This window comes from Phaethon lepturus, unplaced genomic scaffold (genome assembly GCF_000687285.1).
Source record: "Phaethon lepturus isolate BGI_N335 unplaced genomic scaffold, ASM68728v1 scaffold27112, whole genome shotgun sequence".
Taxonomy (NCBI): Eukaryota; Metazoa; Chordata; class Aves; order Phaethontiformes; family Phaethontidae; genus Phaethon; species Phaethon lepturus.
In genome coordinates, this window is record NW_010523078.1 from 1,888 (window position 1) to 28,844 (window position 26,957).

Here is a 26,957-nt window from a genome sequence, read left to right on the forward strand (position 1 = left end):
TCTCTTCTGCTAAGCTGTAAAGGACACACATCTCCACCTGACCCCATTACATTTTTGTTCTTGATGCAATTTGACATTGTAAATTACTGAGCTTTCCCTCTTTTTATTGATCCTGGTTGCTGCTTGTTTCTTCCACTCTTCCCCTTTTCTTCCCATAAGGAATTAGCCTTGGGCTTTAGGCATGATGAGTCTTCTAAAGTTTCTATATCTCACAAAACAAATTAGGGCTTCTTCCAGGACAAAATTGCAGATTTTTCATAATTAAACATGTGATGTTCTTGTAATTAAGGACTTTGTTTCTAATAGTTATTTATGAAAAGCTCAGTGTAGGACTGTTGACATCTTACAAAATTAATGCTTTGTTTGCAAGTAGCAAGCTTTAAATGCAGTTCTGTTTTTTCAAGTTGCAGTGAAAAGGACTTGGAATTTCTTTGGAGTTGTTCACAAAATGAACTGCTTCACTTAACAGTTGGAAAACTTCTTTTTATTGCCTTGCAAAATTGCCTGGGTTCAAAAGGTTATCTGGTTTTTTTCATGAACTTTATAACTGTATGCAGCAAAGCTGCTGCTGATCAAATTTGAACTTCAGCTTTACCAAAACAAGGCTACTGTCTTGGAAGTGACTTGCAAAACAGTAACTTCAGGGAAGACCCTCACTGAGGCACAAATCACAGAATTGTATTCCAGCATGTTGGGAGTGTGAGAGGGAATCTGTGGCAGATTGGCAAAGGGAAGAACAACTGCTGATAAAGGAAGGTTATTGTTAGAACTCAAATGTGAATTCCCTTATCAGTATTTAAAACTACAACATAACACTCAGTAAATACTTCTCAGTAGTGACTCCAGCTCTTACTGACAGTGATTACGTTTAGCTGGTGTGGAAGTGATTACTGTGTGGAAGCTGCTTTGATTTTTGTCTAAGATTTTTACAGCTGTGTCCCGAAATACAACTTGGTGTTACTGTTAAAAACCATTTGCAGCGTGAAACTGCCATCACTAATACTGTATCTTGTGTGGAGATAAAAATCCAAAACATTTTTATTTAGTTCTGAAGTTATAGTCTCTTTAGAAACCAAGTACTTGCACGTGACCTTTTTTCTAATTGACTTGTTTTCCTGGGAGCTCCCTGTGGTGTGCAGTTAAGCCCCGTGCTTTGTGCTGCTGGGACTGGAATGTCAACATTCATGAATAAGAGCCTCAGACAGAAGAGATTTAAATAGTCCCTGGAATGGGCTGTAAGCTTACAGACACCTTGTTTTGTAGCTGTTCTCCTTTTTGGTTAAGACCCTTACGAAGTGTACTTTGCTTCCCATTAGAGCTCTTTCTCCTCCCACCCTCTTTCCCCTTTGTAATCTGTCTCTGCTGCTGTTGGAAAGTGTGTAAATGGTGTGAAAGTGGAACATACTCATACCTGAACAGCGGTAGTTGAACTACAGTTATCCCCCGCTTCCCACACTGTATTATGGTTATGATCGTAGATTCGAAACTCCAGTCATGCTGTAATTTCAAGAACTTGCTTGTTGCATTGTGTTTGGGGTTTTTTTTTTGTAATGACAATCAGAATGACTGTGTGCTGTTTCTTGCTTGTGTCTTGTATTTTTTACCTAAATTTTACTGAAGTTCAGACTTGTCTTTTTTTCAGGTTTGAGACTTTTGGCTGTTATGATTACAATATCCAGTGGATTGAGGCCCTCATTCTGAGGTTTTTACTGAAAGTAAAAATGACACAGATGCTTCATTCTGTTCTTAAATGGAAGTGTTTATTGCCTTCTGTTGACTTTGCATTCAATACTTTGCCTGTGCGACATCTACACTTAGGAGGTCTGCCCCTCGTATGCCAGGCATTTTTTCAGAAGTGGCATTTTATTTAAAATAAGCATGTCATTCACAAAAAAACCCCAAGAATCCAGAGACAGAACAGCGAACAGTGTGCTTATACATGCAGTTTTATCTTCTCCTGCAAACATTTTTCATATATTCTGTTATCAGTATTAGCTGTGTCCCGGTGAGCACTTTTCAGGTCCAACTCATCTACATAATACTTGATGAATAACTGACTTTGTACACCACGGTTTTCCTTACCTAGCTAATTATCTTCTGTAGCTTGTTAGAATCTGTTTTAATGCAGTGTGGTTTTCATGCAGTGTTCTCCTTGGTTCCTGCTGGAGTTGCACATGTACTGGTTGCTCTTGAATGGGGACATCTGGTTATTGCACGTGGACAGTGTGCCTTGGAGAAAGTAGTGGAGAAGGGTGGCAACACAACCAGGGCAAAAGTGCCTTAAGTAGGTCCTGTCCAGTACTATGTGGGATCACTACAGCTGGTAGTTGAGTAGTGTGGTGCCACAGGCAGCCTTAAACTGAATTGCTGAGATCATTTGTTTGGATCTTTTGCAAGGTTATCCTTTAATTCATTTTTGGTGGCTGAGCGCAACTGAAATATTGGTGAACCATGATGTAGAGGGAAGTAAGCAGAGAGAGGTTTCTCAGATTGTTGTTTCACATGCTTTTAAAGCTGACATAAGCTGTGCTGCTGTTAAAACAATTCTGATTCTGTTCTTCCCCTTATACAGGCCATTTGCTTTATTTGCTGATGAAATCTCCCATATCGCCCACCTTCTGGCTCTGCTAGTTGTGTGCCTGCTGTCAGTAATCAGTGGGCATTCGTGCTTGCTCACACTGCAAGGGGAGTACTACAAATGGTGCTGTCACTCACTGCAAAAAAACAGAAAAGGGCAACCAGTTTTGTTTCTGTTGGAAAAGCGTATGCAACTTTCCACCTCCACTACCTCAGAGACATGAGATGAGTCAGTGCCTTTGTTCTATTTTGACTCTGCCTGCCTGTGGCTTTCTCTTGGGAACTGCTTTTCTTTATTATCTCTTGTGAGAGGAAGGAAGAGAGCTTTCCTGTAGTGAAGAAACCAGGCAAAGATTGCCATTCCATGAGATGCTTAAAATTTCCTGGGCTTTATTTGTGGAGAATAACATCTTGGAGTCCTTTTCCAGGATCTGAGCAGACCCATAATGCCTTATTTGAATGAACACTGTGCTACTTTTGATGTTGTATCACATCTTTATTGTCTCTTGCCTTTGCAGCTTATTTTGCACTCATGACTATGGTCAACCTTGTAGTATTGGACTTGCCGTAGTGTTTCTAGTACAGTCAGAGGTCTGATTTGAATCTCTCCTCTCTTGCCTTGAGCGCTCAGTCAGCTCCTCTGTCCCCACCTGAGTCTGTGTAAGAAAGCTATGCTGAATCAGGCAAGGACTTGTTTAACTCAATAGACTGTCTCTAGCACCAGCCAAAAGATGACACCTTGTCAAGACAATAAGGACTGTGTAAAAATACAAAGGTGAAGAAGCATCACATATATATACTCAGCTTCCAGACATTTGCAGCTCAGTGCATTTCCTGAGCTACATGTGGTCTCTGTGTTTAGTAAATCTCAGTGTATTTTATGAATCTGAGGGTATTTTATTTTTCAACAGTTTTTCCCTGTCTCTGTTTGAACTTAAGCATCCCTAAAACTCTGTGGGAGGGAAGTCTGCAGCTCTGTGACAAGGAGGTTTACCACTGCACTGCCTTGCTGGTTCTAGGAACAGGATAGTTTTGTCCAAAAAGGATGTTTAAATCCCGTTTCTGAAGCAGAAGGAGAAAATGTACAGGCATTAACTTTGTGGCTTCCTTATATACACTGCAACTTGTACTGCCTAATAGGAAATCACTGTGTGTTTGAGGAGCCTTACTGGATTATCTGGGGATGAGTTTTCTTTTTCTCTGCCTGAAAAGCAACTTTTTATTTTTTTGCAAGAGGTTTGGTATAGAATAGTAGAGAAACTGTTGCAACTGCCTTGACTATTTCCATTTTTTAGACCCTGTTTTCATAAGACACTGAAATACGGTACAATTCCGTAATGCATCCAGGGATCTCTAGATTTTAGATGTAGAGGCTTGTTATCATTACTTTCTTCAGAAGACTCCAGAGATTGGAGTCCATTCAAGGTGTTTATTTTGTGTTTCGTTTGGTCATTCTGTCGTATTCCTCTAGATCCCTGGCCTGGTTTGCACCTCATCCTTTGTTTTCTTGAAGCCAGGAAGAGAGAAGTATGCAAGGATTGAGGTTTGTGGTAGTTTCACAGCCAAGAATTCCCTTTATCAAGTGCTTTTTAGGTTCTTGGACTTAATTCCTTTCCTACATACAGTCTCTATAGTCATCCTGACAACTGATTGATGTTTCACTTGCTTGTCTTCTTTCCATGAGATCTGTGAAATGGTAAGTTACCTGATAAAAACCTCCCTTTTCTTTTGCTGTAGCACTTTGTGAAGCAGTGTTTATCTTTTGTAGATCTGGAAACTTCACCCCAGCCATTAATCTAACCTGTGCTGGAAGCTATCTTGAAGGTCTGGGGATGTGTGTGGGTGTTGTTTTTCTGTTGTGCGGGTTGTTTTTTTTTTTTTTAAACAAACACCCCACGCCTACCCAAACACTGAAGAGGTGCTTTAAGATGCTTTACTTGAGGATACATCTATAACTTTTTGGCCTGAGGCTTGATACTTGCTAGCCACCTACGGAGAATCATTTTTTGAAAAAGTGAGGAGGATAATCTTTATTATGTAGCTATTGGGGTTCTTCATGCTGTCCTGCTTATACCCATCTTGTGATCCTTCTTTTCTTCCCGCTGCTCCTGGCGGAGATTTCTGCTGGGAATCACTACAAACTGAATAGTGGTGAAGCTTCCTTCTTCCTTACTAACATTGACAACAGTAATAATGAGTACATCCGCAGTGCAGTACCATTATACTGGATTCCACTGTCAAAAGCGATCTGATTTTTATGAGTGTAAAAGTACACATGTACTGTGTGGGTGTTGTATGAAAAATGCATCCTTGTTTGGTAATTTCTGTTGGGTAAGTATCTGTCTTCTGTGTTTTTCTGTGTAGTATTTACTTCAGAATTGTTTGCCTGTTCAGTCTGGTCTTGTGCTTCTCAATAAGAATTTTTACATAAGACTCTTTCTTCAGTCTGTGTTCATTTTTCCCTTTGCCCCAGAAAATTTCACTGGGGCTTAAGACTGTGAGATTAGTTCACAGGGACACCAAGAAAGGGAAGCCTATGTGACTCTTTCAACTTCTATTATTATTTGTACAAACACTTGTGTTTTTTGTCTTTTCAGGCAGAGGCCGAGGAGAAAGCGGTTTCTACCAAAGAAGTTTTGATGAAGTGGAGGGTGGATTTGGGCGAGGAGGGGGCAGGGAAATGCACAGATCACAGAGTTGGGAGGAAAGGTAACAGAACTCAAGCCCTTAAAGCTTTTTACATACATCTGCTCAGCTTCTATTTTTGCCTTTTGACTTCATAAAAACAATTTAGGAAAGGTGATTAGGCATGTTTGTGAGTGAAGTGTCTGAATTTCTAAGGTGGAGTCAATGCAATAAGGTTTCTAGAAACTCAGGAGCAAGTAAATGAATATTTTTGCAACGAATTTTTCTGCCGAGTTCCTGGGAAGAAGGAGGTACTTTAAGAGAATATGAATTATGACAGTTGCAGTGGAAATGATGGATGAAAATATGAATCGCTGAAGGATTTGCTTCAGTTTCAATCTCAACATTGTTGACAGTACTTAGAATCACATTTCAAAACATACCTAGTTGTCAAAGGCTGTGTGTGTATCAGTGTTCCTGACAATTACAATTGTCCCTTGGACCTTTAAAGATACTCTCCATCAAGCTCTGATTTTAAAAAAAGCCCCCCACCAAGTTTAAAAAAAAAAAAAAAAGCCATACCTAAAATGAGTGGAGTGGTTCCAAAACCTTATTTGAAACTGTTATTCTGCCTTTCTAGGGGAGACAGACGCTTTGAAAAACCAGGGCGAAAAGATCCAGGTATGGTTTTGTTGCTGTATGGGCAGAAAAGGGGAGGGAGGAGCAGGGTGTATTTTGGGGAAGGGCCCTGTATGTATGTGAACCTGTTTTTTATTACTCCAAGTATATTGTTGATACAAGATTCATGATACTGTGCCAGGTTCTCAAAGTGTTGTTTTTCTTATTTTGTGGTGTTTTCAGTATTAGACATCTAAATGTTTTAGATAAATCTGCAGTAAGTAGGTTCTGTTTATTCAAGTAAGGTGTGATACCTACAGCTGGAACTAAATCCCTGTACCTCTGTCAAAGGAGTCTTTACTAATTAACAGGTGTGCTGTGGCAATATACCTTTTCAATGCAGCTTTTAAATGTTCCTGGCCTGTGCTATTTTGGTACATAGGATTTCTGGACCGTGTGAACTGTTAATTTTTTTGAATGCTTGCTTGTGTAAAGTAGATCCCAACACCAATTTTTTGAGGTTCCCATGCTGATGGAATTACCGTCTGTCAAATTAGTTTAAGTCATCATACAAATCTTCTGTTCATTCAGGTTGTCATCTGGTCATCCTCTCTGCCATTCCCCTCCTATTCTGTTTCTTAAATGCTTCACACTGACCATGTTCAGGCAGAATATTGGATCCTTAATTGTGACCCAGTATGTCTGTCTGAACATTCAGCTGAACTTGGAGCAGGTTGTCATCTTGGAACATACCCACTCTGTATTTCAAGAGTGGCAAGAACATTCAAGTTCTCCTCTATCAACTTAAATTGCAAGTAAAATGATTTCTGCTTTGTGAGGATCATGCAGTGATTGTTCTCTGGTATGACCTTGCTCTTTCTCTGTGGCATGTTTCCACATGCATGTACCACAGCTGTGCTTAGTGAGAGGTTTTGTACTAGTAAAAGCTTGCTGATAATGAGTCTTGACTTTTTAGGACCCAGAGAATCTTTTGGTTTTGGCTTAATATCCTCCGTAGTACTGGTAAAGCATGGTTCAGTAAAAACAAAACAAAACAAAAAAACCAGAAGAGCAGTTGTAGTGAGGTGGGTGTCAGTCTCTCCCAGGTAACTAGTGATAGGATGAGAGGAAATGGCCTCAAGTTGCACCACGGGAGGTTTAGATTGGATATTAGGAAAAATTCCTTCACTGAAGGGGATGTCAAGCACTGGGACAGGCTGCCTAGGGAGGTGATGGAGTCACCATCCCTGGAGGCATTTAAAAGACTTGCAGGTGTGGCACATAGGGACGTGGTTTAGTGGTGGACTTGGCAGTGCTAGGTTAATGGTTGGACTTTATGATCTTAAAGGTCTTCTCCAACCTAAATGATTCTGTGATTCTAAAAGACATTTGCAAGTTGAATTTCAAGACAAACAAAACTAAAGAGATTCAGTTGCAATTAAAAGTTGTCAGGAATGTATTTTAATCCCTGCTTAGCTGTCAATATTTTTTTTTAGTGAGAGTAGTGTAAGTGGCCGTTTTAATAATGTTCCAAACTACCATGATGGCACATGCCTTGGGAGTTTTGCATTACCGTGTTTGCTTTCAAAGCCCTCCCAATCCTCTCTCCACATAGGAATTGATTTTCATATATTTAAAGAGTGCCTTTACTTTTCAGCTTAAGTTGAAAGTCAACACAAAACTACATGTTGCTTGTTTTCCTCACTGTCTTCCTTAAAAAGAGGTTATTTCTAAAGATAACTTGAGATTGGTCTCAGATTGTCCATCTTTAAATGCCAGTAGTGAAACTTTGGACTTCCAGTGTGTCTTTATGTTCAGAGGCCTTTTGGACAAAAATTAAAATAGGAACAAAAAGTACTGCTGAAACTTCAGGACTGCATTTTTTACAAAAGACAAATGGATGCAAAAGTAGCATCTACCACAGTTGATTCCATTTTATTTATTTAGCCCCTTCCTGTTACTGCGATTAAAACTACAACACTTGCAGATCCAGACTATCGAATATACCACATTTCTGATTAAGACTGTGATAAAAATATTGCATGTCAGTTTTGGGTGAGATGTATCTCTCAGCTGAAATGGAGAAGAATTTACAGTATGCAAGATGTCTTTACTGACGCTGACGTCTGCCTGAACGTGGAGTTTAATGCTTCAACTGGAATAGAGTGTGTCTTGTTTGTAGCAACTCCTAGTGATCCGGACTTTGGCATTTTTTAGAGGAGACGGTGTCTCTCTGTGTGGTGTTGGAAGTCCTGGTTCATTGTGAGGGATGGTGTGCTTATTCTCAAATGGTGAAGCTTTCTGTAGTACCTGATAGCTCCTCTCAAGTCTCTTGTTCTATTTCTCTTCTAGTTTGATCTTACTTGGCTAAAAGCCCTGTAGCACTGTATGATAGAGGCAAGAGACCGTCGATATTTCTGAAGTTTTAATATAAAAAATTTGTTTTAACAATAGTAATTTTTGTTTGCATGTCACTATGTTAGAGATTAATGTCCCAGTAAGTGGGAGGACCAGTTGTCTCCTTTTCACCTTCAAAGAGAAATAAGATGGAGAGCACAAAAATATTGACAGAAGGTATTGGTCTGTTTTGAGTCAAGCCTTGATTAATAAACAAATAGTTATGTAAAGGCTTTTCAATAACAAAATATTTTGACTGTGAGATAGGGATACAGATGTGCCAGAAGAAGTTCCACGTTAATACCAAGCAGTAGTATACCACACAGAGCAGTGGAAGCAGAAAGATCAAGGAGTGAATTGACATGCAGTTTATAATTCAGGCTAACATGCTTCAGCAGATGCATACTTTGGTTTCTGTTACCCTGGTTAAGCTTCTTAGTTTAGGATTTTATTCTCTAACTTCACTGTGCTTCAGTTTTTCATTGCTCTTTCGTAGGGCCTTGCATTAGCCTCAAATTACATAATTTACTGAGTTGCCAGCTTTTCCATATTCTTTGTTCTGGGTGATCATGTTACAGAATTAATGAGAGATCAAATATTAAACTCTGGCCGTTCATAATGGATGACAAGGCAAGAACCCGTCAATTAAAAATCATGAGATTAAAAAAGTAATAGGCCTTCAACAAAGAATTACTCTAAAATATGATCAATATGCTGTTCTTAAAAATTAATGGTTGCTTTTTCAATGCTCACAACAGTGTGCAAGTTCACATTTGACTGAGTCTCAACATAAACAATATCTGTTCCTAGTTTCAGTATGCAAATTGAAGATGCACAAAGTATTTGCATATTTCTATTGCGGATTGTCACAGTTCTGACAGACTTCATTGAGAACCCAAATTGCTTTTGGAAGGCTGAGGCCATTAGCAAAGAAAATGAGCAAGTTGTTTTCTTGATCACGGCTGTCTCTTAGAACTGCACAAAAGCTGCTTAATTTTCTGTGCAGCCTCTTGACTAATACCAGCTTAGTAGCTGAAGGGATTTGATTAGTTACCAGCAATTACACACTGGTAATAAAAAATTGTAATGTAGGTTAAACAAGACATTTAGAAAGTCAGTTGTGGAACCTGATTGTATCCTGTTCAATGTGTATTTATTAGGTAGGTTAAGAAGACTTGAACATAGCTCAAGTGAACATAAAAAGGATGTTGAATTTCTTTGAATCACACTTGCACTACTCTGCCTGGCTTGTTTTAATTCCCTACCTCGCTACCAAGAGGTACATCCAAAGAAGGTTCATTGCCAGCTTGCTTGTGCAATGCTACTCAAAGCATAGAGTGCAATTTTGTTGCGTCAGACCCTATCAGCAATTTTTCTAGTCTTGAATTCTGATGATTCTGGCCATGGCATATTTCCATTACTTCATGAGACATCCATGGTTCACCAATTCTCTAGAACTGTAAAAGCAATAGGGGTGTTTTGTCTACCCCTTGTTCTGCAGCTGTTCTGAAATAACTACACAGTTATGTCTGTCAGATTTGCTTCTGTAGTATTCTTCAGCTTTACTTTCCAAATGTAGTATTTTAAGATTGCATTTAGGTTATAATAAACATTTTTTCCTTTATTCTTTTTTTTATTTTTTTTTGCTGCTGTACCTCCTTTTAAACCAAATCTGTAAACAGGAAATTATTGAAAAAAACAGGACAACTTTAAAGTGTCAAGTCATTTAGAAACCGAAATAAGCAGCCCACACTTTGATTAGATGTTAATTGAAACTAGAAATAGGTTTTTTTATAGCTTTGGCTCTAAATGGTGAGGTTATAGTACTGTCCTGTTGGGGTTATACATACGAATTTTAGAACAGTTGGTTTGTCTGAGGCTGTAGTATGTGATATATGGGGAAAAATAACACATCAGACAAAATGCTGTGTGTTGTTTTTTTTTTCTTAAATGGTTATTTCAGACTTAACACAGGAATCTGTTCAACTGCTCTTGCACTGGTTCTTAATTTGTAAGGCTCTTCTCAATGCATTATACTGAGTGAGAACATGGAAGTAATGCTTGCAAGAAATACCTAAACATTTTTGGTACTGATGTGAGGGAGGAAAAGGGATCTTTAGATTGCATATGGGTCAACAGCTAAGAAAAGTAGAGATGAAAGCAATGTAACTTGGTAGTGTGTTGCTCTGCAAGTTCCACAATATTAATGAATGCTTTTACATAAAATTTTAAAAAAAGGACATTTTGAGAGTATCTGTAACAAAACCAAATCTGTCTGTGGTCTGGAATGTAAGGGAGGGAATACTTAAACAATTTTGGAACAAGAGCTGAATTGCAACGAAAACATGGGCCTTCTTTCTTGTTCTTCCTCCCTGTGTGAAATGGTTCTATGAGGCTGCTTCCCATTTCCCCAGACCCTAAACCAAAGTAGCTTTTTGCTACCGCCTTTCGGGTTTTGAACACAGTGCAATTAACAGTTTTGGGGCTTGAGAAGAATTCAGTTGAACAGTATCTCATCAGATAGCTTCAGACCGCTTTCCCTGCTGCTGACCACTTCACTGAAGTTAGAAGGAAGCATGTTTGGTAGTGTGCTATGCTGTTGTCAATGAAAATTAGTATTTATGCCATCTTGGTTTCTGGGAAAAGCCTTTTACCTTCAAAAAGGTAACTTTCACTTTATTTTAATACTTGGCTGTTCAAGTATGAACACATAATAGGCACTGCTTTTGTTGAGAGCTTGGAAATAATTATCCATCATTCTGTTTATCCTTTAGCTTCCTAAATTATTTAGGAGCTTCAGAACAATGTCTTAATTGCAGTAGGTTTATGAGGCACTTAAATACAAAAGTCTCATGTATTGTTTCTTTTAATTTTTTTATTTTAAAATTGATTCTAGTGTCTCTAGTTTTGTGCTGTGTCTACAGGCAAATATTGATGTTAAAAAGCATAAAACATAAATGGATGCAGATCTACTTCTCTCATATATAGTGCATCCTTCTGGGTCAGACCTACTTAAGACAAGTAGCACAAAGGGGAGAACATGTGGAATGTATGGTCCTGTGAAAAAGTAGTACACTAATTAATTTAGAATAGTCTGTTTTCCACTGCTAAATAATTTATTCAGTGTTTCCAAATATGAAAAAATTTCCACTGCAGCATTTGTTATATACATCAAGATTTTTTGATAGTGTCTTCATAAACCTGTCTTGAGATGAGATGTTCATTCTGCCAAATCATAGGAGAAGAACTACAGTTACTATTTACAATTTTGCTTAATAAGCACGGCAGGAGTGCTTTTCACTGCCATGAGAGGTTGGCAGTACTTCCTAAGAGTGAATTCAGCCATCTGAAAACTCATATAACCCTGTATCCCCGAAGAGTTAAGAGAACAGAAAAGTTAGGATCTTGGATGAACAGAGTTGCTTATCCCAGAACTAATATATTTACTGAATGATGCCTTATTGATTTTGACTGAGATTTTTCTTTTGTATTGTTGTACATTTTGTCGCAAGCTGGTTACTTATGATTTTGGTCAGCTTTGCAAGTTTTGAAGGTCTCTCAGGGTCAGTGCGGCTTTAATCATAGTCTGGTGAATTCAGCAGGTAGCTCTTTTAATTTCCAAGAATTAGTACCGTGATTCTTGTACCTGACTTTGTCCTGGGAGGTTAATCCAGCCTCTCCTCAGCTTACATGGGCACACCAGTTCTCTTTACTCTGCGTATCATGTTGTAATCAAAAGGATGGGAGTACAAGAGAAAAATTACTAGAAGATGGCAGGGCAGGCAAGGAAGGAAGACTGTAAATGGAACCTGAAAGTTTAATGTAATAATAATTAAAAAAAGCACAAAGTTCAAAGTCTGTTCTTTCTATTCTGTGAGGCCAGTCTCGGAGAGCTGGAAGGTGTCGGTGTGCTGTCCGTTGATGCGGATGTCCTTGGCAGTCCTTTTCGGACTCTTTGAGTCAGCTGCAGCTGGGAGCTCAGGAATAGTCTTGTCAAAATTCTCCATCTTGATCTGATACTCGCCTTTGGTATTGCGGGCTAACATGGAGGTGAAGCGATGGTACAGCATGATCTCTGAGGGGAGGTAGGATGTTCTCCTTTGACACATTTCTCCTGTGCCCTCCTGCACAGCCGACAAAAAGATGACCAGCTCAAAATGGTGAGCAGCTTCTCTTTGGAGGAGAGCAGCCAGGGGACTGGATGGAGTGATTGAATGGTAGTAGGTCAGTGGAAAGATGAAAAAAGGACAGTCCTCCGAAGTAACACTGTCTAGGTGGAAGTCAACACTAGTTTGGTGCAGCTGCCCATTCTCTTGTTCTTGGTAAAGTATAGCAGAAATCTGGACGCTGGTCAGTGGGCTGGAACGTGTGTTGGCCACCTGGAACATAAGGTATGGCTTCCCTTCGGTGTGTGTCACTACAGCAGAGCGGGTAAAGCGGATGGAGAATGCCCGATTCTTTGGTCGGGCGATCTTTGCCACAAAAGCACCTGCATCATGGAAAAGAACAAACTGAACACGAGCACCGTGCCTGGGTTGGTCCCCTGTGGCCTCTGAGCTCTGTGAAACAGCTCAAAGGAACAGGAGCAGGCTTGAGTGGATATGGTGGTTCTTACCTCAGCCTGCGTGTTTTAAAACTGTTTGGCTGGCACCACACCAACCAATTTTTTGTTTAAAAAGTATAGCTTTCCTAAAATGCTGCTTTTTCTAAACTATGTTCACTTCTTAGTATTTGGAGAACGAACCGTAGCTGTAGGAAGGAGAGCCATTAGCTTGCCCTGAGGTACTGTAGTTGGTAGTAGTAACCAATCTTGGTGTGCTACCACTGGAGCAGCTCTCTCAATGCATGGGAAACTAACCTGTGTATTTTTAAAGTCTACTGACATACTTTAAACATTAAAGTTGTTTTAAAGAACTTAAAATACCTTGAAATAGCTGTGATGATGTAAAAATTTTCATTACATCTAGTACTGAGGAATACTGAAACACTGAGTTAAAGATCAACAAAAATACTTCAGCTAGACAAAAGTAAACCTTAAAACTATTAATTAAAACAAATTGACATATTGTAATTCCATGGAAGAAACGTAAAGAAATAAGGGTATAAGGAATAAGTGATTGAGTCATAAGTGGGGAGCTGACACAAGTATTGACCAGTGAATAGTGGAACTCTCAAGTCTAAATCTTGATATCCCCTAATTTATCTCTTGTTAATGAAAGGTGTTTAAATTTTACTACTACCTAGCCGAAATCTCATCACCCTCGTAATGCCTGACTTAATTGTTCTTTCAGGTGTCAGTATGATCACTGTTTATTTCTAGCTCCATTTCTTAAATCTAATTGTTGCACCTATTCTATCAAAAGATGAAATATGAAGGATTACCTGTGATGAAGGCTTCCAGCATGAGCCCCAGGACCATCTGTATTGCCAGCAGGGCAATAGCACTGGGACAGTCCCCGCTTGGGAACATAGTGCCGTAACCAATTGTGAGTTGCGTCTCCAGTGAGAAGGAGAAAGCAGCTGTAAAACTGGTGATGTACTTGACACATATAGTGTGGTTGTCAGGTGGAGCATCATGGTCCAGCTCCAGGTCCCCGTTCATCTCAGCCAGCAAATACCAAAGCACTGCAAAGACTAGCCAGTGAATGACAAAAGAAGCGGAAAAGACAAGCATCATCCATCTCCAGCGCATGTCCATTAATATTCCCCATGCATCTCGGAGGTATGCCAGACCTTTTCCTTGGCCACCATCCACCTGGAATGTGCTGTGTCCATCCTTAGTGACCATCCTCAGGTATCTTTGGGTCAGGAGGGGAGCACTGGATTTGGTGTTATTGCTCTCTATTGTATCTGCTCTCATCTTCTGGAAAAGAGGGGAAAAGGAGAAAATCTGATACAGTGCAGCATATTTGTATTTTGCCTAACGTTCACAGTTTTTGACACATCAGCAGGGGTTGAAATACTGCAGCCAACAAAGGAGGGCTTATACATTGCAATCCAGAGAAGATTAAGTCAGGAGCCTGGAGAGGAATTTACCACTGTTTGTGGTAATACTTTGCTAAAAAAGATTAAGTTTAAAAATCTGACTACTACTCAAATTTTCCCTGCCTAATTGTTTAAATATAACTTTCATACTTTACCTTCCTAAATTTACATTTGAGTCACATGCTTTAATTCTTTAGGAGTGAGTGGGATGGGATTAGGCATGCTGTATCTGAAAAGAATGTAAGTTTTTGTAATTTATTTTTAGCAGAGTATAATAGTTTACCGATACCATTATGAATACTATTAACAATAGTACTATGGAAATAATGTTTATTATATTATTTCTCTAACATGTTTATACATTTTAAGGTATTGTTGTAGTTTACCTAGTAAGCCCTTTCAGACTTTTCTAGCTCAGGAAATGACTGCTGTCTGCACCCACCATATCCAGTTAAACAGAATTACAGTATTCAGGGCAGAGCTGCCTCTGTGAGTCTGCGGCTGTTTATGTAAGGATCAGGTAAAAAGAGGGTGGGAGACCAATACTGAAAATATGCTGTGATATAACTTGAAGTTTAGTCTGCTGAAGCAGTGTATTTTAGTGACTAAATAAGAAAATAGGACAGCAAGGGTAGGGGAATTAGGGGGTGAAGGTGGAATTCCAAATGTGGGAAGCAAAATGGATACTTGTAGGTATTTGACATGTTAGGCTTCTTTGTTTTCTTTTAAACCTCAAAACTTGCCATGCTGAGTGTCTTTTGAAAAGACACTGGCCACTCAAATACATACATTTTATAAATACTAATGTTTAAAGTTCACCTGGGACAAATTAAAATAAGGGTCATGAAAAATAGGGACTTCATGTGTGCAACCTACTTAAGGTTGTGAGGAACCTTTTTTATATAACAGAGTATTTTAAAGATACACATGGATTCTGCAAGTCATAATTATACATGTTGTGTTTAGTAAACGTTATATGTTTCTCATCAATTTTGACCTTTCTCTGAATTATGACTGTTTCAGTGTATAGTAGAAGTGTACAGACAGGCTAGAGGAATCAGATTTTTTTTTTTTCCCCCCAGGAATGCTGTCTTAGTTTTATCTTGAGACACATTAAATCTAAAGATCCTGAACTTCAGAATGAATTGATGAAAGGTAAAAACTTTCCTGTGATCTTTGATCCTGTAAACAAGCAGTTTTTGTGATTTTACTTGATATTGATACCTTATTTTAGTAAATGCAAAACATTCTTTTTCTTTTGTGCTTAATGCATACTGAAGTATAACAATTGACATCACAGTGAGTATTAGCTAGATTGTAATTTTTCTTTCCTTCTGGTTCTCAGAACCATCCAGCTATTTCTCCTATCCATGCTGTAGTCAAGGGAGGTAGAGTAGATGATGGCTTGGGTGGAATTTGATCTTTTTCCTCTCATTTTTATTTTCCAGTTCACATCTCTTAGAAGGAATATTTCAAAACCACTCTCTGTGCTAAAGAATACAGTGGACTTCCTGAGATTCTCCTGGTCAGTAGTACCAGGCTGCTTTTGTTGGGGGATTCTGATCATAGTCCATGTATAGCAAGACCCCCCCTTATCTGGGTTTTGTCTTTGGTCTACTGTGTATCTCTCTAAATAACATTTTTTCAGTCTTGCTGCACTGTTACGGAATTTGCGACAACTTGAGTACAATTTTAAATGCTTCAGGAACCAGGTGATTAGTGACTTGTCTGTAGAGGAGAGTCCTTGTGCTAAGATTTAGACAAGCCCTCCTGGATACCTTGAAGGAGCTGGAAAATGGGCAGCTCCGAATGGGAAGGATGATGGTGACCATGCTCAAAAGGAGCTGTGGACAGTGCCTGGTTTTAGCATCTTAGAATAAGCAGTACTCACAAGAAGCACTCCCTTGTTTGAATAGATGAGAACACTTACAGAGCAAATTGATTCTTGGTGTAAACCTCATGCATTCTTGAAAAAAACCAACCAACAACCTAGTGTGTGTTTGTGGTACTTTGAGGGCAGCATCTGCCTCAGCCTCCAATTAATTTTCCTTTGCAAAGCAAACACGTGCTGTAAGAATGAGTCTGATACTGACTGATTGGTGACAGAAGCCTTTTCTATAGTGTTACATACATTACGTATGTTTTTCTCTTAATGTGGTACCGTTTTCTTGGCTACAGTTCCACACATCAATGCTAAGGCGGTGTGCTTGAGAGCTGCAGACTCCACTCAGAGCAAAATGCTCTCTGCATTGCAGGGTCTCAATTTTGTTGATTAAGGAGCTTTCTAGGGTGGTGGTTAATTACTTAATGTTGACTTAAAGCTCTGAAAAAATTTAGTCAGTGTTCACCATCAGGTTTGGGATCTCTTCTACAGGGAAGGATCCATTGCTGACAGATTTTGAAGGTACTTGAGAAAGAGAACCTCCACTAGCCCCCAGCAGCGCATTTCACAACAGTCCTGTGTCTCTGTTCCTTGAATCACAGAATCACTAGGTTGGAAAGGACCTTCAAGATCATCAAGTCTAACCATTAGAGAGACTCCCAGCAGGGGAGCTTGCCTGCTGAGGTTAACCAGGTTACTGCTCTGGTCTTGTTTCATAGAGGTCTCTGGTTTTTCTTGTCTAGGACTGTTTAAAATAAGAAGTATCTAATTCGATAGCAGTGATAGCATTGGAAGTGTGTAAGCTTGAGTTCCAAAACTTTTTTTTTTTGCAAAAGCTATTGATGGCTTTAAGAGCCACAAGTCTCAACTTGTTGGGGTGGGAAAAATGGGTAAGAAACTGCAAATAGTCTCCAAGAGCAATGCGGGTGGTTTAGAATAAGAGATGAAAGAAGAGCCCTGTGAGAAATGATTTACTTGGGCTAGAGGATCAAAAGCAGAGTCAACTTAAGAGTAGATGTGACTTTGAATTTAAAAAGAATTCTTGTCTTCTGTATACTTCTTTCCTAGCCTACTGTAGTAAAAAATATAAATACTTTCTTTCCTTGTTAGTGATAAGTTAATGAAGTTGTAAAGTACAGTTTGGACCATCTGATCTGATTGCCTGCCCAGCATTGTCTTTGATATCCCTACATTAATCTTAGTTTCAAAGAGTGTATGTTTTAGGAAAGACATTCAACCTTGACTTGAAAAGAAAAATTCTGCATTGTTTGTTGGTGAATACTCATCTCCTCTGCTAAATACATACTTTTCTAATCTAGAAAAATCTTTTTTTTCTAATCTAGATTTGCCTAATGTCATCTCTTAACCTTCATGTTACGCTGTTTGTCAGGTTTTGCTTTTTCTGGTTCCTGACTTGTGAAACTGTTGTAGTTTTGGGGTGTTCCTTATCCCTCCATCTCCCAGCTGATAGCCCTTGACTGGAAAGATAGGAACTGTCAGAAACTACTTTTCTAATCCTCTTTTCACATGTTGACTACTCTTTTATCATGCATTCAGTGTGTCTAATCCTTCCTGTTTCCAGTCTATTGAAAATTAAATGATTATCACCAGCTCGGGTGTGTATGTCAGTTTTTAGCTTCTTTTAACCTCTTTACCATTGTTGTCCCTCATTCTGGCTTCTTTCTTCTATACATTTTTCTAAGATAAGTCAAGGTAGGGTGAGTACTATCTTTTTAAATCAAAGTCGCAGTTTCCCTTTTCCTAGCAGTCAGACAGGTTCTAAACTGACCTGGGTTGCTAATGATTTACATGTAATAAAAACCTTGCCTCACAGCTCTAGGATATTGCTTGCATTTCTGAAATTCATGATCTAGCACACTGATCTCCCATGCTTTGCCTTTCTGATTGAGGTCTTCCTTGTGTTGTAACAGCTCTTTGTTACATCGCTGCTTCATGCCACCATGTTGCTTTCCTCTTCTTTCCTCTTAGCTGTTCTCTTGACAGCAGAAGTTCAGTTGTTAAGATACTGGTAGGATTGCAGGGGGACTCATTTGCAGCAGTGTCTTCATTTTCTTTGCTTGCCTTCTCAGTTGAAGGCATTTATAGTGACACTTCCAGCCTGGTTTCAGCTCAGTACACTAATGCACCTGCAACCCTTTTAGGAGCCTGAAAGCCTTTATGTGGAGCTGTGTTCAGGGGAGACCTCTGCAGTGCTGCCCTACCCGCCCAACTTCTACTTTTAACAAAATCTGTTCTAATTGACTTTGGAAGGGATTTGAGGTAGTTTATAGTGCACTGCTGCATTGTGACAGCAAAGTAGTCAAGAGGACCTGCTGTTTGCTGGGAGTAAGTGCAAAAACTGCTTATAACCTTAGCATAATTTGAAGATTTATAAGAACTCAGGTGGTGCTGGCATGCCCCCCTGGGACTGCATATAATCCCTCTTTACTTGACCTGGGTCCATGTAATCTTATACTAGTTTCAGATTTAAACATCATCTCTGTACTCTAAGCTGTGATCATTCACATGTGTTGCTGCCTCTGCACTTTGCAACAAGAACAAACTAAGTTTGTAATTTTTTTTAAAAGACACTTTCATGCTATTAAAATCTCAGTATTGTTATTTTTAGATTGAATGGCAATCCTTACTCTGACATTAACATTTGAAAATGAAGGTTTTTTCAGTGTCCATGACATGACTAGATCATATAACTTACACTAGGGGACAATCTTAGAAATGTAGGAAGTAATTCAGAGTAACTACTTTGTTTGAAAGCCTATGCTACAGTTGTTAGTAGGATAGTTAAAATTTCAAACGTGTGTCCTTAGGTTTTGTAGGTAATGCCTCATTGAAATGAATGTGAGTAGTTAGACAAAACTGGGTTTTTTTTGAGCAGTCTGCAGAATTAAGATAACAAGTTTTCAGGACTTGTTACACACAAGTCTGGTAAAAATGGGAATTTTGATTTGTTAAGCCCAAGTCATACTTTTCAAAGTAAGTGCCACAAAGTATAGGATGCGAGAGCTTGTGCTTTTGACCTTCTGTCACAGTTTACTATAGAATGCACTTTAAAAAACAACGAACAAAAAACAACACAAAACCTCATTTCCCCCCAAAATTTTGGTAAAATGGGACAATGTCTTTTTTTTTTTATAGTATAGCAAGCAAGGCTGCTTATTATCTACTTGATTTTTGGGGACACCTGTAATGCTTCATTTTGTGTATAATGTATTTTCACATAGTACAGCATGCTCAAAATGCTTTGAGGATCCATGTGAACCCTGATTGTTGATTGTAAGTTAGTATCTGAGTGGACCAACTGGTCTGGCTGCCTTTAGAGAAACCTTGTTTAAGGCTTTAAAATATGCTAGTATATATTAAATCCTTCCAGACAAATTTGAATGCAAAATTAGGTATTATTAATGGGGGATTGAATTTAGAATTTAGAGGGAGGGTATTTGATGTAAGGTTGTAGTAATAGAAGGTTGCTGCCATCCTTTTTTTGTGTGGTATTTGCTGTTTTTGAAGAGCAGTCCTGCCCTACATGATGCAAAGTTCCTAATGGCTTGTTTAGAATGACTGAGTTTTCTCGGATGTCGTCGTTGATGCTCGATGCCCGTGCATGGTTTCCTAAGCAGCGGTGCCAGCTCGTAATGCAGTCATAAATGCATTGGGTTGAAAGTGATTGAAAGCACGAGATATAGTTAGAAATGGGAAAAGCAGGCTTGAAGAGGTGAAGCTTGCTTCTTTAATTTGTGGTGGAACTGAAGTTAAATACAGAGTTAAAATGAGCATGGCAAGAAGGTGTGGATGACTCTTTCATAACACTTGGCTGGGTAGCATCCGGCTACCATAGCTGTAGGCTTGCAAGTGCTCTCTGTTTGCAGAGTGTTGCAGAGTCTTTCCAGGATTGATTATCTTGAAAACTTTCTGAAAAAATATTGCCTGATGACTTTGGTTTTGCTCTGTATGCAGTTAGGACTATGGTCACCTGAGAGCATTTTCTTTTTTTTGGAGGGGGGTGGGGGGGTGGGAGAGGGAGAATCAGAAACCATTTTGTTTAAGGTGATACTTAATTTAGCAAGCTTTAGAAATAAAACTGTGCCCTGAAAGGAACTTTGATTACTTTGATTACAGAATGACAGAACAATTTCTAATCGCACAATAAGGAGGGGGAAAAAAAAGATTGTTTTGTGTACTTACCGATCTTTGAAGGGTTCGTTTGCAGAAGGGGAATACCTGGGCTCCAGGAGAGGGACTGGGCTGGTCTTGTGTATTGGTCCCAGCAGTGGCAAGAAACTTCCCACAAGTGGTTGGTAGAGATTTTAATTTTTTTTTTAATTTAAAAAATGGGTTTGTATGTCTCATTCCTGTGTTTATAGTGCTGGGGGGGGGTTGGTTTTCATCTGAAGCTGATTCGATTGGTCATTTTGCCTGCAGGGGGGCCGGTTAGCTCTGATCATGTGGAAAAGAATGCTAGTTTGTTAGGAGTGTTTTTTTACCCAACACAAACCCTTAACAGCCAAGGAGAAATCCTCAAATACTTAGTTGGAGAAGGGGTACCTTCTTCCTCACCTCCTTAGTCAAGATAATTTTTTAGATTTGTATAATCTTAAAAGTTTTTGGTGAAAATTGAAAAGGCCAAAATACCCCTGGAAAAGCTGAATGGAAAAAGTTCCGGTATTGCTGCTGAAAAACACACACTGTTGTCCAACACTTTCTCCCTAACCAGTGTCAACTACTGTTCTGTTTAGGTGAAAAGGGAAACTCTTGTGTCTCACTGCTGCTTGTCTAGTGTCACCTCTTCCTCATTAGGTCCCGAGCTCCTGAGTGTGGGTGTTAACAGAAAGGTAGGCTGCAGCTAATGGTACAGCCGATGGTGTCTGGAGGGTGTTCTTGAACTGTAGCTTAAATGCTGGTCAGAAGATGTGGATCTGGCCACTTCTCTTCCATCACCACATTGCTCCTTTGTGAAAACATGGAATTAATCACAGGATTTTGCTAAAGCCTAGGAATGAAACAATGCAGATTAGGTGGGTTGCTGATTCCATGCAGTAAGGGAAACCATTTTCACTTAAGATATTTTCTCTCTCAGCAAATGAGAAGATTTATTTAGGGAAGATGTTTTAGCTGAACGACTATGCAGAGTGATCAGCATGCTGCACTGCTAAACTGAATTCTGAGGACAGCTTTGTAATGCAGTACTATTTCACACTTTTTTTTTCCCCTGGGTGAGCTGCTGATGTGAGGGCTTTGATCGAATGTCAGATGTAAGAGGATCTGTGAAACAAAGGCTGTGGTTGTTTGCAGTAAAACTACTGAAGGCCTGCTGGGAAAATTATTAATGTAGACTTTCCTACTTAGGAAACAAAATCCTCCCTAATTTTTTTTTCTTCCTTAACCTTCCCCCCAACCCTAAATTGCAAAACATTAATTCTTTGCTTCATTAGTATGGAACATTTTAATACATGTTCAGGCACAGCATTGAAAATTGTAATAGTCATAGTGTGACCTTCAGAACCAGGGCAAATGATGGAGTGCAAGGGGACTGCCACCATTGTGGCAAGCCTGTAGGACAATGTGACTTGGCCTTGACCCTTCCCTCTTCACTGCAGCGAAGTTGGATTTCCACTACAGACATACAGACAGCCTCTTCTATTCACAAGTAGGACTCTTCCTGCCCACCCCAACCCCCCTCCCAACAGTATTTTCTTACAAACCATATTTTGTACTGTAGAAAGCATATGGTGTCTAGTCACAGGTTTTCTAATCTGATTCAACTGAATGGATTAAAAATCTAACACAAGCATGCGGTAGATGAAATAGCTGCAGTACGTGATTTACAGGTGTGTGTTATGGAATTAAACTCTTGTTAATTCCTTTGAATTCACTGGTTCACCCATGACAGTGGGCAATGGTCAATTTAGCGAAAAACACGGAGTGATATTTGAGTAGTATATCTTTGAGGACTACTGTTGAGAGTAATACTTTATGGGGAGAGAGAGAAGAAGCTACAAATGTGAAGCAACATTTGTAGCTATGTGAAGCTACAAATGGACATCAGAACTTCTGGTCTCTGTCACTGACTTCGGTTACAAGTGAGTCACTATGTTTGTATTCCTGTAGTGTCCCTAGCATGTCAAATACTGTCCTAATGAGAAGGTAGTCCTTCTTTAGAAACATCTTATAGAATCATTAAGGTTGGAAAAGACCTTTAAGACTATCAGGTCCAACCATCAACCCAACACCACCATGCCCACTAAACCATGTCCCGAAGTACCATGTCTACACATTTTTTGAATGCTTCCAGTGATGGTTACTCCACCACTTCCCTGGGCAGCCTGTTCCAATATTTGACCACTCTTCAGCAAAGAAATTTTTCCTAAAACTTTTTTAAATCTTAAGGCCATTTGTTGTCGTCTTCTGTAAAATGAGCTACAAAATTACACATCTAGGCAAAGTTACTTGAATTCCTTTAAAAACACTATTTGCAAAGGTTTTTCTTTCTATCCGTCTCTTGAGGGAGTGTGTAGCATGCAACGGAAAGAAGAGAGCAAGTCAAAGCACTTAATAGACTCTTATAGTTTTTCCCCTCTTTAGAGGAAAACAGTATTGCTGTCAATCATGGCTTTCCTGTTTATTCTCTCCAAACAGTGAGCATGTCATAGGAAACGTGGACTGACAGCATGGAGAACAGAAGTTATTTGCCATTCTGTTAGTAAGTCCTCTTCATAAATGTGTTGCCACGGGGCTATGTCCCAGAATCCCAGTCTTGTTCTTTGCAGTTAGTCTCCCTTCAACTCTTGCACAGCTGTGGGCCTTTTTGGCTGGATACCACTAGGCTCTATCTGAAGTTTTCTGTAAACACCATTGCTGGCTTTGTGACAGACTTGAACAGAGGTGCCCTTTTACTGCTCCTTCTCTTCAGGAAGTCCAGTCAATTAGTCCAAGGCAAAACCATAGATTGCATTTTCATTTTTTTTCATCCTTACAACATTGCCAAATACTGACTCTGACCTAAGTCATTGCAGCTGAAATGAGTGTTCTCAAGACTAGGAACAGTTTGCAAAGACAATATGCTAGGACTTTGGAAGTTATGAATTTATATGTAAGCTGTGGAAGTATTCCTCTATACTGTTCTGTCATAGTCTTTCTGTCACTTGGGTAGCTCGATTTTTCTGATCCTTAACCTGTGACTGGTTTGTATTTGTAAACAACTAGTTTCTTAGCTGGTCTGTTTAATGTTCAAGATCATCTAATGCCAAATCTGTTTTGACACATAACTTGCTGTCTTTGAATATTGCTTGCTTGTGGTGTCCTAGTACCAGAAAATTTAAGTATGTCATGATATGCTGCATTTTCTCTCAATTCCACTGAAGTGTAGCATCAGAACAGTCACCTGATGTGGCATGCTGGAGTGCTGCTGTGTTTAGAAAGGTTTCAAAATCATGGGTGATACCATCCTCAGATGAATATAATACTGACCCCTTATAATTCTTTTATTGTTTCTTAGATTTCTAATGTTGTAGAATTTAAAATCAAGGGAGGGGCAAGTTCCCATTTGTATCTGATTGTGGCAAACAGCATTTGATGTGTCACATTTGTAAAGATGTGTTTCAAACCGCACAGCAGCAAATGGGGATGCCATTTTCAAGTTCTGCAAGTTCAAAATACAAAATCTGACTTTGGTAGCTCAGTTCTTGGGAGCAAAACCAGCTGTCTTACAGACCAAGAAAACCCAAGTTGCCTTGGGTGTGCCTATAGCATGTATATATCTGCAGAGGGGCAGATATATACAGATATATAGAATATATCTGTATAAGAATATACAGATAGTCAGTGGCAAAGTAGACTTCACAATATTCTTTAGGTAACTTTTCCAAATGTTTTTGGAGCAGCAGAACAGAGCCTGTGGACTGATAGCTTGCCAGTGTTAAAGAACAGTCTCCAGAATCTTAACTGAACTTAGTAACAATGGGAGGAAATAACATCTTTTTTCTTAATTGGTAGTCTAAAATCTCTTGAATTAATGTTATTGAATGAGTGTCAGGTAATAGCTGTGAATTTTGATGAAAATAGATATATCTCTAAAAATAATTTTCTTGGCTCAAAATAGCAAATCGAGTAACTCTTCTGTCAGTAACTGGTTTAGTGAGGGGGGAAAAAAGTGTCTTGTGCTCAGAATAAAAAAAAAACAAAACAAAACTTTTTTCTTCTTGTACCATTTTAAAAATAAGTTCAGAAAGAATGAGGCATATTCTGTATCATCTGGGTCTTAGGCTCATCTGGTGTGTTGGATTGCAGCCCTCTCCTGGGCTGCTATCTCTGTGTGCTTTATTTTCAGTTGACTTGGCTCTGTAGCTCTACCTCCTAGTTTCCTACTATGTGAAGCCCATCCAAGGAGCAATACTGAGAGGCTTCCCTGCACTTCCTGTTGCATTCTTCTACGTGACATTTTTTAGAGATCTGAAATGAAAAAAAAACCAGAAAACCCTGTATTTCACAGGCTTGGATTTTTCTGTCTAGTTTGTTGTCTTCCGTTATTTTCTGTGAAGTATGGCAAAACAGAATGTTGCTGACCTTCATCTGCAGAGATTTATCCATTCCAGATAAGTAAACTTGCCAACATTGCGTCTACCAAATGGAGTCGAAAGTCTCCAGCACTTTTGTTTTATTCAGAGCTAGTATCACCAGAGACTTTCTGAAATATGCTGTTTTAAAATTTTTGTTCTCAAATCCCAGCAAGTACAGAAGTGGTCGTTAGCCAGGTGTCCCCATCAGTGTGTATCTGGGTTATATTAGGCCTTATAGATGATACTGATGATGTGCTTTAAATTAGCCAATGTGCTTTAGCTTGCTTTTTATTTAGAAAGAACGTAAGAGGAGGGTACTCCAGTTACCTTTCTGAGGAAGAACTCTTGCATCTGGGGTGTTTCCTGCCTCTCCTGTCTACCTGGTAGGCCAAGGGCCCTTCCATCTTGAAAATTCTTGTAGAAACTTGTTCCTGTGACGGTTGTAAAAGGATTTCATGTGAACCTGCAGTATGGGAAACTGGAAACATCTTGTATTTTGTACTCTGGATTGAATTCCACCTGTACTCTTTCACTATAGTCCCTGGCTGAAACAATATGCCGTGGAAAATTTTGAGCTGGAGAAAGAAAAAGGCTTTTTTCCCCCAGTGTTTTGAGATGGTGGAGAAAGGGATGTTGGTTTTTCTCCAAGATACATGCAGAGTCCAAACACGGTGTGTGTTTCCTGTCTCCAGAGTGTAATATATCTGTGCAGGAAGAATTTCTGAGTTCTGAATGGAGTTTTGATATGCTATAGAATTTCAGGTACTCTGTTTCCTCAGTTTTTCATGGGCTGAAAAAGCTGCATGATGTGAAGAAAGGCACATACAATCTCCTATCCTTCCTAAACTAAATTTTTAAAAATGTCCCTTTCCACTCCAGGAATCTTAGTGCATAGTCATGCTTTCTTTTTCTGTGGTGTTTGGGGTTTTTTTTTTCTGTCTAAGCAAGCAGGCAATTACAATCTTCACCAAATATCATCTTACATTTTTGATGTTTAAGACTCTAAGAAGGAAAATTAAGTGTACCTTTCTCTAGTACTTGAATACTTTTTTTAATAGATAACCACACAATTCAGGTTAACACTGGTTAATAGTGTCAGTGAAGAATTGGCATCACCATGGTTCATCTGAGAGTTCTGGTGCCACACAGCTACACCTAGTTAAAGAAATACACAGTCCGGAAGTCCTGAAGCTAGTACTACCATTTATTTTGGTGGTGGTGCATGCTTGTTGGGATGAGTCAACAGTGAAAGCAGTATCAGTCTAACCTGAGTTACTAGTGTATAATGTGGATTCTTTTTAGAAAAATAGTTACATCATCCTTTTGTGACAGTGTTGCTCTTCATTAAGTAATTGAGGGTTTTATATGTTTTATTTAAAATAAAACTTAATGTAAATTAGGAACTAAAAGACTATCCGGTAGACTCGTCCTTGAGCTTGAGCATAGTTGCTTCTAACTCTTAATATGCTGACCCAGGCTCTCCAGAAGATGGATTCACGGAATAATGTTAACATTACTATGTTTTTCTTGTTTAATCCTTATATTCTACTTTAAGCTTTAAGTCCTTCTTAAAACATTGCAAGAATGCTGTACATCATATTGGATTAAATACACAAATCTCATTCTTTTTAGTATAGAAGTAGCAAATATGTTTGGTTTATATAAAATGTTTGTAATGCTTACAGCTTACTGTATTCCCGTTTTCCTTTAGCATGAGACTTTTCATGATAGAGCAGTTTATTTTTTCTCTTTGTACACTTGGGCTTCTTTCCTTTTATACTTCCCTATGTCTCTTAAACTGTCATCTTTTCCTCTGTCTTTCCTATCCATATAATAATTTCTTATATGCTTTGTGTTCTTCTGGTTTTTTCTCAGTCTTTCCATCCCAAGGTACCCTAGAGGGATTTCCTAAATCTGTCTTTCATATGTTTCCTTCCAGGAGCTTCCATTCCTTTCCTAGGGTTCCTATCACCACTTACTTTTGGTGTATTTTTGCCTCTAAGGGAGCAAGATGTCAACCCTTTTGTTTCTAGGTTCCTAAAGATGGGACACATATTCACTGGCATGTGTTTTCTTTGCAGTGAGACCAAACTTTGAGGAAGGTGGGACAGCAACAGCGGGAAGGAAGCATGAGTTTATACGCTCTGAGAGCGAGAACTGGCGCATTTTCAGGGAGGAACAAAATGGGGAAGATGATGATGGAGGCTGGCGACTGGCTGGGTCACGAAGGGATGGTGAGAGGTGGCGCCCTCACAGTCCAGGTGAGAGGGGATCTGGAGGGAAAAAAAAGCAGCCATGGG

The 26,957-nt window shown here is 39.2% G+C and overlaps 2 protein-coding genes across 2 annotated transcripts in view; one reads left to right on the forward strand and one right to left on the reverse strand.

The window, feature by feature from the left end:
* Positions 1-5,174: 5,174 nt before the first annotated feature.
* Positions 5,175-26,957, forward strand: part of GIGYF2 (GRB10 interacting GYF protein 2) — a gene marked incomplete at its 5' end in the record, with an annotated part of 50,950 nt that continues 29,167 nt past the window's right edge. Inside the window, 3 exons of the mRNA XM_010282024.1 lie at positions 5,175-5,286; positions 5,843-5,883; positions 26,739-26,918. Coding sequence (XP_010280326.1) covers positions 5,175-5,286; positions 5,843-5,883; positions 26,739-26,918 — 333 coding nt within the window. The remainder of the gene's footprint in view (positions 5,287-5,842; positions 5,884-26,738; positions 26,919-26,957) is intronic.
* KCNJ13 (potassium inwardly-rectifying channel, subfamily J, member 13) lies at positions 12,084-14,077 on the reverse strand. The gene is made up of 2 exons (XM_010282023.1): positions 13,600-14,077; positions 12,084-12,706 (listed from the first exon to the last, which is right to left on the reverse strand). The coding sequence occupies exons 1-2, from the start codon at positions 14,075-14,077 to the stop codon at positions 12,084-12,086; spliced, it is 1,101 nt and encodes a 366-aa protein (XP_010280325.1).